The 18,066-nt window shown below is 42.6% G+C and overlaps 2 protein-coding genes across 3 annotated transcripts in view; both read left to right on the top strand.

Annotated features, from left to right (window-relative positions):
* The window catches only part of Serpinh1 (serpin family H member 1), a 671,742-nt gene that overhangs the window by 190,907 nt on the left and 462,769 nt on the right, over positions 1 to 18,066 (top strand). The gene's annotated exons all lie outside the window — the stretch shown is intronic.
* Spcs2 (signal peptidase complex subunit 2) lies at positions 31 to 16,425 on the top strand. The gene is made up of 5 exons (XM_051149035.1): positions 31 to 166; positions 10,207 to 10,290; positions 10,804 to 10,964; positions 14,418 to 14,552; positions 16,224 to 16,425. The coding sequence occupies exons 1-5, from the start codon at positions 53 to 55 to the stop codon at positions 16,408 to 16,410; spliced, it is 681 nt and encodes a 226-aa protein (XP_051004992.1). The 5' UTR covers positions 31 to 52; the 3' UTR covers positions 16,411 to 16,425.

The raw sequence follows: 18,066 nt of genomic DNA, 5'->3' as shown, positions 1-18,066 counted from the left end.
CCAATCGGCTTCGGACAAGTAGTAGTGGGAGGGACAGAAGGAAGGAGACAAGATGGCAGCGGCGGCGTCTCAAGGCGGGAGAGGCGGCGGTGGCGGAGGCAGTTGTGGGGCTAGCGGCGGCCCCAGCTCTGGGACAGGCAGCAGCCGCAGTGGTTTGTTGGATAAGGTGAGGATCTCAGTCCTGGGGACAGTCTAGAGCCCTGGGGATGCCCAGGAGCTGGTGAGACCACCTTCCCATCCCCGCCCCCCTTATTTCCTGCGGAGGAGCGCTCCTCTGTAGCCCACTAACGCACGTTTGTAATCTGCCTTCTCAACACATTGAAACCCAACTCTTCTCTTTAGGTCACCTCTTTTCGCACTGTTCCTGGTCCTTAATGCTGGCCGCCACAGCAGCTTTTCGTAATTACGGCATTGTTTCACCGTAATGATCGCGTTTCTATTGTGCTAGGAAGCCACGCTTGAAAATGTCTATTTCACCAACGCGGAAAACTGAACTCCCAAAGAAATTAAAGGACTCTACTCAAAAGTCTATATTCCCCCCAACTCTTCCACCGTCACCCTCGCGTGTTACCACAGAGTCCAAAGAGTTTAGGAGGGTTTCACCTCCCCCCGCCCCATGACACGTCAAGTTAACTTCCCTTGCTGGGATGACAGGAAGCCTTAAGATTCTTTTTCCCCCTTGCATTTCTTTGCCCCCCCCTCTCCCTCCCTCCCTCCCTCCCTCCCTCCCTGCTTGTCCCTTGCTGTCAGTACCTGCTAGCTGCTTTCCATCCTGCCGCCTCAATTATTAACAAAACAAAACACATCCTTGGCCATAAGGGCTTAAAGGAAGGGATCTGGGGAGGAAACAGCTTTTTGAGTGACCTTGCCCGTTGAACAGCATCTTGGAAGAAACAGCTGCATGAAAAACAGGCCTAGTACTGTGCTTCTAGCAATGTGACCTAAATACACCGGATCTCTCCAGGTCCGCTCATCAGTGGGAAGTGAGGGCTTTACCTGGTATGTCTCACTGCCTCCTTCCAGTGTTGTCATTCCTGGCTGATGCGATTGATGACTGTGAAGCACGGCGCTTTAATATAGTAAACCGTTTTTCTTGAAACGTTTTAATAAAAAAACTTAACTGACTCTTCTGTGCCAAACAGATGTCTAGGGCCTAAGAAACGAATACCTGACCATGCTGAAGGGTTCAAATCCAGGATTTGCGTAGCTTCCTACGTGGCGGGCAAGCACTGCAGCACTGAGCCATATCCCCAGTTCTCCTTGTCTTTTTAAGAAGGATCATTAGATTCAAATTTGAGACAGGGTCTTGCTGTGTAGCTAAGCCTGCCTGGAACTGGCTTTGTGTGGAACTCAGGGGTCAAACGCGGCTTGTGAGGCTTGCCAGTAAGTATCTTCATCAGCTGAGCCATCTCTCTGGTCCTCAAGTAATTCTTCCTTGAGGAAAGATACAGAATATGATGGTGCTTGAGATAGGCTTGCCTGAAGGGTCCCTGAGTAAACTTAGTGAAAGGTGGAGTTAGACTGGAGGAGAGTTACTTGTGTAAAGGCTTTTGAGACAGTATAAAGTGACTTGAGGAAATCATTCACCTAGCTCACAGAATTTGATACAATAAGGTCGTATACTAGTAATTTGGGTTTCTTAGAAAGAAGGATAAGTTTGAGTTCTAGTGTAGTTTATGAAAAGCCTTGGGTGATTATTTGTTACTGAGCTTAAATTTCATTACCACAGTAAACACTGTAGGTATTCTCATTATAGGCTTATTATAAAGGTTAAATTATAAAATACTGTCAATGTTTGTTTTAAAGGCTATATAAAAACAGAATGGCACGGTGGTGATATCCCCAACTGGGATTTCGGAAAGAGGTGCAGTGTTCTCACAGGAACATTAGGAAGGCTGTTCACCTTGTTTTGTTGAAGTAGGGCCCCTCTGTGTAACCCAGGTTGGTCTTGAAAACAAGACTTTGTACCTCAACCTGCCTAATGAGATTACAGTCTCAGACACCATACCTCCCCCACCCCTACTTGGAAGTTTGACCAAGAAATGAGAAACAGAAGAGCGAAAATAGTCAAGAGCTGTTTAAGTTCTTTTCCCTGGAAAACATCATTTCTGGTTTCATTGAATTGTTCACTCTCTGGATTCCTCTCACACCTAGTGCCCCTGGGAGTTGCCTTATGTTTTGCCCATTTGTACTTTTCCAGTTTGTTGTGAGGGTTTTTTCTACACTAGTCAACGCAGAGTGAATGCTTGCATCTCTGAAGTTAGCTGAGAAAAATGCCACCCCAGTCTTAGGACGAGCTGTAGTGGATGCTGTTTTGCAGTGTCTGGAAAAAACCCTGACTGCTGAAGTGGAGAGCATGAGGGCTTGTCCTGAGGGGAGCTGGGCTCAGTGAACAGAGAGGGCTTGTCCTGAGGGAGTGAGAACATAAGGTGTGCTCAGATAAGGATGCTGCCTTTCATAGACTCTCTTAAATTTAATTTCTCTTCCTTTTCTTTCCTCCCTTTGGGACCTTGAGGGGGGCTTTGATTTCTGCACCTGTATTTCTGCAGTCAATCTTCTGAAACTGATGTTAAGAACCAAGCAGCACCCACTTCCTGACTTTTGCAAATAAGTTTGCACATCTAGTCTTCCATCTTGAAGTGGCTTAGTTCACTGCAGTAAGTCGTTTTTGCCCCAAATCTTTCAGGGTATTTTGTTCTATATGGCAGCTATGAAGAATAGCTGTATCTTAATTTGTTTAGACTATTAGAGGTTGGTATGTTTTATTTTGTTTTATTTTTTAATTGTTATCCAAATCATTTAAACCTTATAACCTGGATTCTGCCTCATGGTTGGAGTCTCAGCCTGACCTTAGAACACAGCTTTTGTGTCTTGGTTGAGAATATAGCTCTGGTGCCAACCTTGCTTTGAGTTCCGCCTCTCCCTTTGCCAGCTATGTATTCTTGGACCAGGTATCAAAGCTCTATGTAATTCAGGTTCTGCACCTGGAATGTGGAGCAAGTCACGGTGTGCGTGCACCTCCCATCTTTCCTCCTCTCTGGGTTTTGACTACCTTAGAAATTAGTATATGATGTGAAAACTGTACATATCAGATTCCCTTGGGTTTTAGTAAAAACAACAGGTATCTATACCGCCCAGATCAGAGTGAGATTTTATCGTAGTGAGGCCTGGGTATTCATACTCCTATACACTCTTTCTTACCTGTACATTTTAATAGTAAATTTTTTTAAAATGGAGATTTAATACATAATTTTGTTTTGTTTTCAAGATAGGGTTTCTCTGTGTACTCTTTGCTGTCCTAGACTTGCTTTGTAGACCAGGCTGGCCTCGAACTCACACTGATCCACCTACCTCTGCCTCCCTAATACAAAAATTTTACAGTCCAATGGTCTTTAGTTTAATCAGAAAGTCATTGGTACACAACTTCAGCAAGTGTTTATAAGTCTTAGCAAAGCCCCATTCCCATTAGTACGCCTCTCCTAGTCCTCCTTCCTAGCTCCAGAGTACCCCAAAAAGCCTTCTTTCAGTGAGGAGGCTAAAACTGAGACTCTGGAGCATGCAAGCCAGTAAGACTGTACCACTAAGCTACATCCCTAGTGTAGTCTATAGTCTGTTTCTGGACTTGGCTGTTGTGGATGTTTTTGTAAGTGAAATTATACATACATGGCCTATCGTGATTAGCATCTTTCATTTAACATGTTTTCAAACCCCACACATGGTTTTTGTTTGGTTTTGTTTTTCTCTCTGAGCCAGGGTTTCTCTGTGTAGCCCTGGCTATCCTGGAACTCGCTCTATAGAACAGGCTGGCCTCAAACCTAGAGATCCTCCTGCCTCTGCCTCCCAAGTATGGGATTAAAGGCTTGTGGCACCACTACCTCGCTAGTTCACATGTTTTATAGCCTGTATCAAACTTCATTTTATGTGACCTACATTTATTCATCAGTACTGATAAACCATTTTAAACATTCTGTATGTATGGGAGTGGATGTGTGCACCATGGCACGTGTGTGGACATAGGGGGCAGATTAAGGTGTCAATCCTCACCCTCTGCTCCCTTAGAGATCATTCTGTTTCCGCCTCCCTCCTCACCACAGGAGTATGGGCGTTACAGATGTTCATAACTAAGTCCAGTGTCCCAGTACCATGTGACTTCTGGGACTCCAAACTCAGGTCTTCACACTGTGTGCCCAGTGTTTCACTCACTAAACCCCTTCCTCCGACAGATAGCAAAACATGACATTTTACTTTTCCATCTGTCAGTTACTGTTTGAATCATGCACCTTTTAGCTGTGTGATACCTGCTATCAACATGGTTGTCCACAGGGTGGACATTTTCAGTCCCATATACCTGGGAGTAGAATTGCTAGGTCATGTGGTAATGATACTTTAATTGACTGGGGTTTTTTTTTGTTTGTTTGTTTGTTTTTTGTTTTTTTTAAATGTGGTCTCTGTTGCCCAGGCTGTCCTGGATCTGGTGCTTGTCTTGCCTCAGTCTGCAGAGTGCTAGGATTACAGGCTTTGTTGTTTACCACTGTAGTTGGCAGTGCGAGCCTGGGTGAGTGGGACCTAAAAACGAGGCAGCCCTAGATTTCATGCAATAGCCAACTTTATTCAGAGCATCAGACAATTTATAATACTGTGAGGTTTAGGAAGAGTCACTGAGTAAAGAGTATAAATCACAGGGACAAACCATGTGTGGAACAAGCGTGGTTTTCTGTAGAGGCGAGTGAATAACAAGAGCTGAGGTAAATTCCCCCCTACCCACTACACCTGGGAAGAGCACAAAAGACATCCAAGAGCAAGTCTATGCTCTAAAGGAGCTCAGGTCACAAGACTTAGGTCTTATTTTCTTATAAGCTCAGAAATCTCACAGTGGACTGTGTTCCGACACCTTGGTGCTGTGTTCAGCTGTTTTGCACATTGGGGAAGCCACTTGCATTCCCACAAAGAATCTAGAAAGGAACTTACAATGTAGTGCGATTTCCAGACTGGTCGCATGTAGTTTTTAAATGTTTTTTGTTTGTTTGTTTTGAGACAGTCTCACTGTGTAGTGCTGGTTGGCCTGGAATTCTAGAACTCACTGTGTGACCAGTGTGGCCATGAACTCAAGGTGACTTGTGTGCCTGTGCCTTCCTAAAGACGAGCACCTGACTGCATTGTTTTTAGGCAGGGCCTCATGTGCTCTAGGTTGGCCTCCAGCTCATTTTGTAACTGAGGAGGACCTTGAACTTCTAATAACTAGCCTGCACCTCCCAAGGGCTGCGATTACAGGCCTGCACAGTACATGAGGTGCTAGGGATTAAACCTAGGGCATGCTAGGCATGCCCTCTACCAGCTGAGCTGCAGCCTCACCTCTTCATCCCTTTAATCATGGAAGGTTCACTGTGAGCCATTTTCTTTCAGCCTTAGATCTCAGATGTATTGGCATCATTTGTGGGATAGGTAAGCCATAGATTCCATGAGCTGAAGCTGTCCCCACAGCACTGCAGTAGTGTAGGCTTCCTGAGTCATGGGGTCAGGCTGCTTGTTTAGTTTGGGACCACAGAGAAGACATTGAGGGGCAATTTTTTTCATCAGTTTCTCTGGAATTGCCACTAATGTGCATGTTCATAATTTAATTGATACATGATAGTTTCTAACCTCCAACTAACTCATAAATGCGACCACTAATAAGCACATGTATTCCTTGGCTCTTAAAGAACAGATTGAAATTGAAGGTTCCACATGCTGCTAAGAGCTGTAATCTTGTCTTGGTGATACCAGGGCTTTTCAAATTGCATCTTAAGTAAGCAACAGCATTCTCAAGGTACACATCATTTTATTCCCAAATTAACATTTTCCCCTTTGTTTTTGCACTTGTTATTCCTGCTCTTGCTACGTGTGTGTGTGTGTGTGTGTGTGTGTGTGTGTGTGTGTGTGTGTGTGTGTGTGTAAGGTGACTCTTAACTCCTTATAGGTTAGAAAATTCTGGGGTCAGAGGTAAAATACAACTGCAGAGCTTAAATATCTCAAACCCAGTGTATGCAAAGAGGATTTATCTTTTTCCTCTGTGTTCCTTCTCTTGGGAAATGACGTGGTGGTTCAGACAAGTCATCTAAGCCCTAATTGTGATAGGCAGGCATCTGTTTGTTCTCTCATGTTACTTTTAACTAGTTTGTTACTAAGGCCATCCCGCTCCACATCATAAATGTTCACTTTTCATCTCCTTGCTGATGTTTGGTGAACATTCAGGTTCTGTACTTTAGAATGGCCCCATCTAATTTATATATTATTTGTAGTATCATATAATTACTCATGTCTCTGGTGTTCCCTTTGAGATCATCTGCAGATTTGTCTGTGAGATGATTTTCAAAACAAAACCAACAAACTCTTAAAACACATAAAGTTGGTTAATATTCACCCACTTAAATCTTACCTAGTTCCTGCTCAGAGTCAAGTTTAGCCCTGTAAGCAGTCCTTCTGGGTTAGGGTTCCTCAGCCTGGATCCTCCTACTCACTGTCCTGCCTTGCAGCTTATCTCTGCTTTCTGAACTAGAATAGACAAAAGAAGAGAGAAAACTTTTATTGTTTTTTTTTTTTTTTTTCCTAAATCAGAGTGGGGTCCTTCTGTTAATACACCCCTCTTACCCCTAGTGTCCATCTCAGCAGAGTGAATGAGGAATCCCTTGAGTTAGGCTAAGGAGTCCACTGCAGCCTTGATGCCACTGCACAACATCTGCTTCCACTGTAACGAAGGTAGTAGAAAGTGTTCTGCTGCCATGTTGTACTCAAGACTGTCTGTTTGCTTAGCATACCCTGATGACCAAAAATGTTTTCCTTTGTTGACCCATCCTCAGCCCTTAGTCCTGGAAGATGCATGGGGAACAGAGGCTGTAATCCCCAAAGCAGCTAGTTCTGAAAATGACTGCCTGTATTCTTTACTTACTCTTGAAAACGGAGACATGTTTAAAAATGTTCTAAGCACTTTAGAAGTGAGATCGCATGACTGCAGTGAGATGTCTTTTAGAACTTTCTGCAGTGGAGACTCAGAAGGAAATGAGTCTCCAGTGTTCCATGAAGGTCATGAAGTACCCTCCTTCTGTGAACCAGCCATTTCTGACCTCCAAAATGTGGCCAGGGACAAGCATGTCCTGTTCCTCTGTTGGTAGAAAAGTGACTTCTAGTAACTACAGTGACTCATTAATGAATATGAGTAGCTTGTATGGTTACAATACAAACGCACAGTCATGATCCGGTCCAGTTAGGCTATTGGATAATACCAAGTCAATACCATGACTGTTTGGAAAACATGGCGGAACAGCAGGAAAAGTAAATGTTTATGTGTCAGGAAAATTCCCCAAGACTTTCTACATATCAGTGTAGGAAACTGATGTGTTAGATAAACCCTGAGACTCAGTATATAATGCTGCATGTAGGAGATGTTTTATATTAATGTGATCAGTCAACTGTGTAACAGTTAAGTTGCCAGATAGCAGGCAAAGACCAACCTGGAAAATATGCCTTCCTAAGGGTGGCAGTCCTTAGGAAGACTTACTGGAATTGCTTTCCACGTGCTGCCCATTATTATAATTTATCCTGTGAGGTACCATGTGAAACAGACTTGTCTTTACCCATGCCCCCCTGCCACTGTGTGTGTGTGTGTGTGTGTGTGTGCGCGCGCGCGTGCGCACACGTGCGCGTACCTGTATGCATGGAGGCCAGAAACTGATGTTGGATATCCTCCTCAGTTGATCTCCACCTTTTTGTTTGTTTGGTTGGTTGGTTTTTTGTTTTTTGTTTTGTTTTGTTTTTTTTGTTTTTTGTTTTTGTTTTTTGTTTTTTTGAGACAAAGTCTTTTGTGTAGCCTTGCCTGATCTGGAACTATATAAACCAGACTGCCTTCTTTAAACTCCTAGAGAGCCATCTACCTCTGCCTCCTGAGCACTGTGATTAAAGGCGTGCACTAGTATGCCTGGCTCCACCTTATACCTGAGACAGGATCTCTAACTGATTTCAGAGCTCACTAATCTCCTTAGCCCCTGCTTTATATTTTTTTCTTCATATATTGACCCTTGTTGAAAAGGTGTTATACTTTGGAAGTCTTTTCTAGTCACTCATTCTAACTGTCAAATAAATGAGACCTATTAGGTTTATTGAACAAGCTTTAAGCTCTATAACTAGGCAGCTATGATCTAGTTTACTCCTCTATGCTAGTCTGGCACCTTCCCAGCCACACATCCTGAATTATTTGCCATATTGTTAGTGCCTGGGGTGCTTCTGCTCTGTCAGGTCAGTCACTCTCCTCTCCCTCGTGATCCATACCTAGACCTTCACACTTGGGAATGGAAGCCCCACCTCCCTGTCCTCTCTGCCCAGTCATTGGCTCTCAGTTTCTTTATTAACCAATCAGAGATAGTTGGGGAGCAAAGTTTACACAACATTGAACAATGAACATGATCAGATCTGGGGTGGGGGCAGAATTCAGCATCTGAATACATAGCACTCCAGACTAACCCCAGTACCTGTGCCTAGGGAGACCAGAAGACCAGAGGGAGGGACGAAAGGTACTGTGTAATAGCAGAGGAGATGTAGTTTACATACACTCTAGGTGAGCAGCTTTTGAGAATGATGGCAACTGTAGCCCCCAGAATAGACACCTAATGTCAGCCCCCACTTGTCCAGATATTTCTTTGCCATAGTAGAGAGGGCTAAGGTTTTTCATGCATGCAAAGTGGAATTATGCACCCTCTCTTCAGAAACCAGATTATAACCATTCTCAGGACTCCCCCCCCAGTTCACTGGAAAAGTTCCTGTTTTCTCAGCTGAGGATTCTGGGTACTGGACAGTAGAGTTAGAAGAGCTGCGCCTGATTCAATATGATTCTGCATTTTATCCCTGAAAATTAAGAGGAGGTTGGAGAGCCAAGTTTCATTTCTGATTGTGCTACACTCAACAATATTTCTCTGAGGGGGGTGTCTATGAAGATTTGTTTCCCCGCCCCCCTTTTGGAATGACAAAATTTTCAAAATGACTTCATTATTTCACTGATAGTCCAAATCTCATTGTAGGCTTAGCTTTACCAATCTTCGGGATTTTTAAAATGGAATATACTTGGCTGAATGCATATAAGCTAGCTGTTTAGACAAAACTTAATTTCTTAGTTCAATATGTAAGTTTTAAAATTAGATGTCATGTTTGATTAGTAGGCTGTCAGGTTGGGAGAACATTTAATTCATAATGGCTTTGAATATAACTAATTTAGGGGCTGGAGCGATAGATGGCTCAGTGGTTAAGAGTGTTTGCTGTTCTTGCAGAGGATCACGTTCTGTTCCAGCACCATACCAAGTGACTCCCAGCTACCTGTAAAACACACACACACGCACGCACACACACACACGCACGCACGCACACACACATAATACATATAATTTTTATACATACATAACATTCTGCTATATTTTTTCCTCTTTACGGACTTCAGATTTTATTTGTATATTAATGTGTATAGAATCACAGCTTTTTTTTAAAGGCTGATAATAGAGAAATGTTTTTTTGTCTTTCAGTAAAAGAATCCATTCTTAAACCAAACGAATTTGAATTTAATTGGCGGCTAGTGACCCCACCCAGGGCTTCATGTATGCCAGGCAAGCACTACCTCTGAGCTACATCTCATCCCTGGTTTCCTCCCAGGGTGCTGTTGGTCATGGTCTTTTATCATAGCAACAGAAAACAAACTAGAACGCTTGGTTTATAATTTAAAATTTGATATTTTCAACAGATGATACTTATTTTGCTATCTTAGAGATACAGTATGCTAATAAAGTATTCAAGTTGTTCACAGACAATGGTGTTCTAAGGAAGACCTTTCCTCTTTGTTAGTGTCTATAAATTCCTGTATCTGTATTTTCTGATTTTTATGCTTACAGAATGTTAGGATAAACATTAAAGGCGAGTTTTTTTCTACATTCATCTGTGGGTAACAGGGTGTGGGATACATGAGTTCACATAGTGCATGCGCGTATTCTGGTTCTGGGCTTATAGGGTTTGCATTTTCTGCTTGGAGACTTGCAGCACCCATGGGAAAATCCACTGATTGCAGTGCGCAGTCTCTGTAATATCAGAAGACAGAGTAAGTGTTTGTGTACTCAGGGATCTGAAGAAAGTAGCTCATTCTACTTTGTAAGTTGCCATGTTTTTTGATGCACAGCTTTTCTGTTTGTTTTGTAGTGGAAGATTGATGATAAGCCTGTAAAAATTGATAAGTGGGATGGATCAGCTGTGAAAAACTCTTTGGATGATTCCGCCAAAAAGGTATACATAGTTCTTGTGAGGACTTACGGGAGTGTGTTTTCAGCCTGTAAACAAGTCTCCTCATGGGTCTTTTCTCTTACTTGAGTGGCCATAGTTTTCAAGTTAAAAAATGAGCCAAAATAGGCTTCTACCATTAACACAGAACAAGCAGGAGGAAGTATGTTAGAGCACTGAGCTAAGGAGAAAATTGCTGACATCGTTCTGAGATTAATTAGCTTAGAGCACAGAAACTTGGAAAGGGAGAGCAGAGCATTCATCTGTGATTAGTCCATTTGCAAAGAGAAAAGAAAATGTTAGCTGTGTCCTATGAGAAGTTGAGAATTTCAAAACTAAGGATTTGTTAAGTTTTTCCTTTGGGATTCTTTAAAGAGGGTTTGTGTGTTAAGTAGTATGCTAGTTGAAGGGGACTGTTCATTCCCACAGTTCATAGCGTGACTTTAGTGGAGTCAGTAGAGGCAAGCCATAGGAAGGAAGAGTGGAGTCACTGTCACCTTCTGTCCTGCTCCTCACTAGGTGCTCCTGGAAAAGTACAAGTATGTGGAGAACTTTGGTCTAATTGACGGTCGCCTCACCATCTGTACCATCTCCTGCTTCTTTGCAATAGTGGCTTTGATCTGGGATTACATGCACCCCTTTCCAGAGTCCAAGCCGGTTTTGGCTTTGTGCGTCATATCATATCCTTTTTTTATGCTATGGTTTGCTTTTTAGGAAGATTTCAAAGTATCTTCTGTTAAGTCACCTTGCTTTCCATAAAAGCTTTGATTTTAGGGCTTGCTAATGTTAGAACTAACGTGAAAGTTGTGCCTGCAAATTCCTGTCACATCATTGATACTCTGTATTTAATAAGGTTCCTTTGTCTGCAATGTACTTAGTTATTAGCTAGTAGGAACACAAAACAAATACACAGTGATAGTGAGGCCCAGCTTTTTTTAATTTATTGGATTTTTTTCTATTAGATTGGGTTGCTTTAATCCATTTATTCCTTACTTTTAGTAGAAAAGCTTTGGATTTTAGAAGTTCAATTTTGTTTCATATTTTTCTTAAAGCTGAAGAGCCGGCTGGGGAGATCTTGAGCCCCGTGTTTCATTGGAATTGGGGATCCCTTCTGGAGTTATACAACATGGGTTTGAAATCCAGGCTGTCTGTGATCTTGGACTAGAGGAAAAGATGGAAGTAATACCTGCTGAGAATTGTAAAAATGACTGAGACACGGGTGTGTAGCACACACATGTAATCTCAGCTCCCAGAAGCCTGAGTCAGAGTGATCAGGAGTTTCAGGGCAGCTAGGGCTACCTGGCAGAGCCTATGTTACCTAAAAATTTAAAATAAAATAACAGAAAGAGGACTGGGGAGATGGCTCGGTTGTTAAAATATTTGCTGCATAAGCACAAAGACTGGAACCCCAGCTCCCACATAAAAATCGGCCTAGCAGCACAGGCTGTGATCCCAGTGCCGAGGGCATGGAGACAGATTGGTCGTTCGGAAGCAGTGAGCTCCAGTTTAGTGAGAGGCCTTGTCTCAAAAAATTAGGTAGAGAACGATATAGAAAGACACCTAGTATCAACTTGGGGCTTCCACACACACACATGCACATGCCTATACCATACACAATGAAAAAGAAAAAATCAGATGGGAGATTTTATAGTATATTTGGTATATAATATAGACAGTCCCTACATTTAAAGAATTCAACTTATGATTTCTCTACTTTATAATGGCATGAAAAAATATCTGTACAGCCATTGTGTTTATTTTCAACATAATACTCAATAAGTTACATGAGGTATTCATCATGCTGTTATACAGTAGACTTTGTATTAGATGAATTTGCTTAGTTACTGGCTGATGTAAATGTTCTGAGCACATTTAAGGTAGTCTAGGCTAATGTCCAGTGTTTGGAAGTATGGTGGAGTGCATGCATTTTTAATTCATAGTTACAATTATTGTAAGTTAAATTTTGTCTCTCTTATTTATTTATTTATTTGGTTTTTTGAGACAAAAAACCTCTGTGTAGCCTTGGCTGTCCTGGACTCACTTTGTAGATCAGGTTGGCCTTGAACTCACAGCGATCCACCTGCTTCTGCCTCCCGAGTGCTGGGATTAAAGGCGTGCGCCACAATGCCCAGCCTCTTGTTTCTCCTTTTTATGATAAGCATAAGCATATATTATTTCTTAAACTACTCAATGCAAAAAACTTTAGTCCTAATTATAAAATTTATATGCATTCATGATATGATCTTTTTTTGGGGTGGGGGGTCCTCCACTCACATCAGTTGTCCCTTAGTATATCAGTATATAACTGCTTTGCACTTTATAACTTAGAAGATATAAAGGGATTTTTTTGGTCCTTTTGGTCCCTCAAGAGGGCTAGGTGAAGGCATTTGCTAGAATCCAGAGTGAAGGGAGAGAACTGCCTCCCTACAAGTTGTCGCTTGATCTCCACATATGTACCTTGACGTACTTTCATGCATATGTTTCTTCGAAGTAAATGAATGGAAAAATGGTAGATATCTATTCATATCACTGTTAGAGCTCTACCACTAACTTTAGATACATCTACCTGTGTCTGAAGACCTTACCCTCCTGAGCCTGGAAGAGTGCAGTAGTAGGGGATATTGGGCTATACTTGCAGTAGGCTGGAGTTTGAGTCCTAGAACCCACAGGGGCCTCGCACACTCTTCTGACTTCATGTGCACATGCCGTACATGGACACACACGTAACATGCATAATTTAAAAAATAAAGTAAATCCACTTTCAGAGGCGGTTGTCAAGCCATTGTAATAAAGCACCTGATAAAAATAGTGGCATACAAGTAGATGGTTCCTGACGTGGCAGCAGGTAATCTCTCACTCCTCAGCAGTCGGATTAAGTGCCCTGGCTTGAAAGTTTCACTGCTGAAGCAGCCGAAAAGAGTATGCCGTGAGCTCTAGAGACCATTCTCAAGGCAGTGGCAGCACCTTATTACACATAATTTCCAAAAGAACTACTTTGATGGTATTTCAGTTATATTTGTTTAAAGCAAAGCACGAACCTAAGCTCATGTTTTATATATAGTGTTAGTGACTACTGCTGTAAATAACCCTGTGTGCCACATGGTTATTGATAGAAACCCCCTGACAGTCCCATTCTTGTTTGTTTGAGACAGGGTTTCAGTATGCTATTCTTAAACTCACAGCAGCCCTGACTCAGCCTGCCAAGGGGTGAAAATATAGGTGTGTGCCATTGTGCCTAGCTTCATGACAATTCTAAAGTTCAGTATTATTTTTGTAGGAATGAGGATACTTGGGGAATAAACTAATTTATTAAATGAGGAAATACAAATCCAGGAATATCCTAACTCTGGAGTCCATAATCCTTTGCCCTATACTTCCTGCTTCTCTAGTTCATAAAATTTAAGTGACACTTCTCATCATGTTAGTGGTTGAATGTACAGTTAACACTGTCAAACCAGTATAATAATGTGTCTGCATATATTTCAGGCATAATTGCTCTGATCTGAAGTCGCTTTGACATTCGTTGAATATAGTCAAATCCACTGTGATAGATTTTAATTAATTAATTAATTTTAACTTTGCATGTATGTGTTTTATCTGCATGTATGTCTGTGTACTACATGCAAGCCTGGTACCCGATGAAACCAGAAAAGGGTGTCAGATCTCCTAGAACTGCTGCTGTAGAATGTAGTTGGCTGCCCTATGAGCGGTGGGATCCAAACCCAGGTTCCCGGCAAGAACAGCCAGTGCTCTGAATTGCTAAGCCATCTCTCCAGACTCTGATCTCTTTTTTTTTTTTAAATAGATAAGCACAAGTTATAACAAATGTCTTGAGTAACTGAACCCTCTTAGGTCTGTGTCTTTTAATGTAGAAGATGAGAAAGCCTGTGTGTTCTGTGTCTTTTGACTCCTTTTTGAGGTATAGAGAACTAACCAGAGAGAGCCTTGCTTCCTGTAGGTGCATAAGTACAAGGGCAAAGAGCAGGTAACTAAATGCTCAGTGCTTTGGCGGTAAGATAAAACTTACTTAGGAGTGTCAAGAAAATGTTTGTGGCTCTTGTGTCTCATTTGTTGCTACTTCACTTTTGTTGTGTTTGCGTATTTGTATGTTTTCCCCTTAACATTATTCGCACCTATTTTGTGATGATGGGGATTCTCACCATTTATACCTCATATAAAGAGAAGAGCATCTTTCTTGTGGCCCACAGAAAAGACCCTACAGGAATGGATCCTGATGACATTTGGCAACTGTCCTCCAGCCTCAAAAGGTAATGCCCATCCTGAGTTCTAGGGGATCCTTCACGCCTGGCGTTGGGTCTGCTCTGGGGCGCTGTCATGACTCACATTCTCTGCTGCCCTGTGCAGAGCAGCCTGCTAGTCACGTAGAATGAGGTAGGATGCCTGAGCTGCAAGCTTTTCCTCCTGCTGCAGTTGTCAAGTGTCTTTATCACAGAAGGAATGCTTTGCTGGAAGACTGAGGAATGATTGGTTGTCTTTTTCCTTGTGGCCAGGACAAGGAAATCCAACGTCCTCTTCTGGTGGTTTGAGGTTTTTTGTTTGTTTGGTTTTGGTTTTGGGGGTTTTTGTTTTTTGTTTTTTGTTTTTTGTTTTTTGTGGGGGTGGGGTGGGGGTTGTTTTGTCTTCTGCATGCACATTGTACATAAAAATTCATGCAGACAAACACATACACGTTAAATAGGTCAAAGGTGTGAGGTTAGTTATCTTTAAGGATCCTCTGTTTAGCATCTGTGTCTTCAGACTTCCTTGTGAATGTGGTCAAGCGTCTGTGGAGTGGTACTTTGTACAACTCAAACCACAGTCTCTCTGACCTTCAAGAGTACACTCAAGTGTTCAATGGTATCCAAAACTGGTCCATGCTCCTAGAACCACTTTACACTTAAGAAATCTTCCTCTCTTTTCAAGATCTTAAATGTTGCATATATACAGGTCTCTAAATCTACATTTTTATCCTAGACCTTTTCTCTGAACTGTAGCTATATCCTGCTTTCTATCTGATACTGGATCCTAAAGGGCACCTCAGAGTTAACATGTCTAGAACTTCAACTCCTTTCCCATTATCCTGCCTGCTCTTCCTTTAGTTTTCATCTCTGGGTAAGTAGCAGTTTCATTCCTAACAAGTCCAGATCATTTGGACTCCAGAGTTCCTCTAGTCTGCCAGCTCTGCCCAGATGTGTCTAGTCTGACTACTTGCCAGCTCCATTGTTACCAACTCCTCACTTTTGGTGGACTCCCGAAGCTTCTCTCCCTGCTTGTAGTCACTGCCAGGAGAGCAAGAAAAGCAAGTAACCTGAAACATAAGTTACATCCACTTAGTCTTCTGTTAAAATCTCTTGTTTGGGAAAAAGGCTAAGTTCCCAGGACAACTTAGCAGTCCGTATGTATTGTGTGTGCTCCACAAGCATGTGCCAACACTCACGCACTCCTGCTTTTCTTCAGATACCCTAGGCATGTTTTTGCCTCAGAGCCTCTGTACTTTCTGGTCCCTCCACATGGAATACTCTTGGATAGCCTGTTCTCATCTTCATTAGGGTTCAGTAAGTAAGCCAAGGAAGGGATATCAGCATATCTAAGGAGACATCAGAATTAGTATCTTCAAGACCTGGAAGGCCTGCCTGCCTGTCTGTCTGGATGAGTGTTGGGGATAGTCCCTGTATCAACAGTGCCAAGCTTATCCTCCTCACTTTTCAAAAACTGAGCAAGCTGAGGGCTTGTTACTGCTTGAGTCTCTGGTTTTTAAAGTTAGCATACAAGTGGTGCGTCTCGTTGGGTGTTGTCATATGTCTGCTCTCATTGGCCCTTCCCCTCAATACCCGTCTTCTGCTATTGCGTAGTCCATTACTGTCGTCCCCCACCCTGAGATCCCTTCAGTTTTCCAGTCTGCTTGAGTTTTGATTTGTTCTTTTTGTCCTGATGCGTAGGTTTGATGACAAATACACCCTGAAGTTGACCTTCATCAGTGGGAGGACAAAGCAGCAGCGAGAAGCCGAGTTCACCAAGTCTATTGCTAAGTTCTTTGACCACAGTGGGACACTGGTCATGGATGCATATGAACCTGAAATATCCAGGCTCCATGACAGTCTCGCCACAGAAAGAAAAATAAAATAGCCAATTCTAAGTGCTCTCTTTCTGCTGGGTCATGCAAGTTACTGGTGGGTAGGGGGAAGAAACAGAAAGCTTAAATTTGGTCAAGTATGACATGTTAAGAATGCCCGTTTCATCCACTCTGATAAGTAGAATTTCCTAGCACAGATATGCAGTTGTATCTGACAGCTTGCTGTAGCCTCTCTGATCTGCTGAGTGGTTTGTGTTGTTTTCCTTAAGAAGCATTTTTTGTAAAAGCTAAGCATTCATTTTCCTTTATACTTAATAGTACTTTATACAGTATAGCTTTGTGCCATGCAACGTTTGAATGCTCAGTTCGTAAGAACTACTGACCTCCTGGACATGGCAGTGTTTGCCTGTAATCCAGCACTTGGAAGGCTGAGGAAGGGGCTTGAGTTTGCGGCTGTAGAGCCAGGCCCTGCTGGGCAGTGGGTGTTGTTAACTTGTTGCTGACTTTGTGGTAATCCCTGCTCCAGCAACTGTTTCCTTAAACCCAGGATACAGCTCTTTCTGTGTGACGGCTTTCCTTTACACACCATTTTTGTGGGTGTGTATATATATTTGACTTGGGGAGAATTATTTTTTAAGAAAAATAGCTTTTAATTTGTTTAAAGTAGATCTGCCTGTTAGATTTTGTGCTCTTAACCAATTAAAGAAGCCAATGGCATTTTTAGTTTTATATTCTCTATGTTTTCCACTAGTATGTTTCTGTTGATTTGTTTGTGCCCTTTATTAACTGCCATTTTCTAAAGTTTTTTTTTTTCCAATAAATGAGAGAAGATGTAAAAATGTGGAGTACTAGTCTTGAAAGAAGGAAGCATGTAGCAAGTGCTTTACTCACTGTCCAGAGGCCCTGGAGAACCTGGAGCCAGAGAGCCTTAACTCTAGTGATAGCAGCCACACAGAGCGCTTGTGCTCTGGGCATTTCACATTCACTGGCTCACGATGCTCACAGCAGTCCTAAGAGGCAGGCACTGATGTCCATACTTTACACGCAAGGAAGCTAAGAGACAAAGGTGTGCACCACACAGATGGTTCTAGAATGGGATCTGGCTCCAGTGGGGAAAAACCCAGCACTATTTTTTCAGCATTTTCCCAACCTGGTCAGAGAGCTGGACACTTGACTAAGTCCTGTGATTTCAGGAGTGTAATTCTAAGCCTAGTACCCCAAACCATTCACTTAATAAGAACTCATCCAGGCTGCATTAGGAATGTTGCCCTGTCTAACATTGCCCAGTGGAAAGTGTGAGACTACACTGGCCAGAGGTTGAAGCTTTGGATTCTATACTACTATTTCCCGTAAACCTGCGGTAAGTCAGAGTTCATTGAGCTGTCCCCACCCCCTCTTCTAAAAGTAACAAAAACGGCTGACAAGGTGGCTCATTTAACAACATGCCTCCTGTGCAAGCATAGGATCCTGAGCTTGGCCTCCAGAAATCATGAAAAAGAAGCTAAGTGGTCCAGTTACAATCCCAGCGCTGGCAAAGTGGATACAGGAGGATCTGTGTGGCATGCTGGCTGGGCAGCCTAAACACCAGGCCTGGGGAGGGGACTTGGGGGGTAAAATGCTCGCTGCGTCAGCAGAAGCGTACGAGCTTGGGTCCCCAGCACCATATAAAATCCAGGAGTGGTGAAGCCCGTGTGACCTTCATGTTGGGG

The sequence above is a fragment of the Acomys russatus genome, chromosome 7 (assembly GCF_903995435.1).
Source record: "Acomys russatus chromosome 7, mAcoRus1.1, whole genome shotgun sequence".
Classification (NCBI taxonomy): Eukaryota; Metazoa; Chordata; class Mammalia; order Rodentia; family Muridae; genus Acomys; species Acomys russatus.
This window is presented reverse-complemented; position numbering and strand designations above follow the sequence as displayed.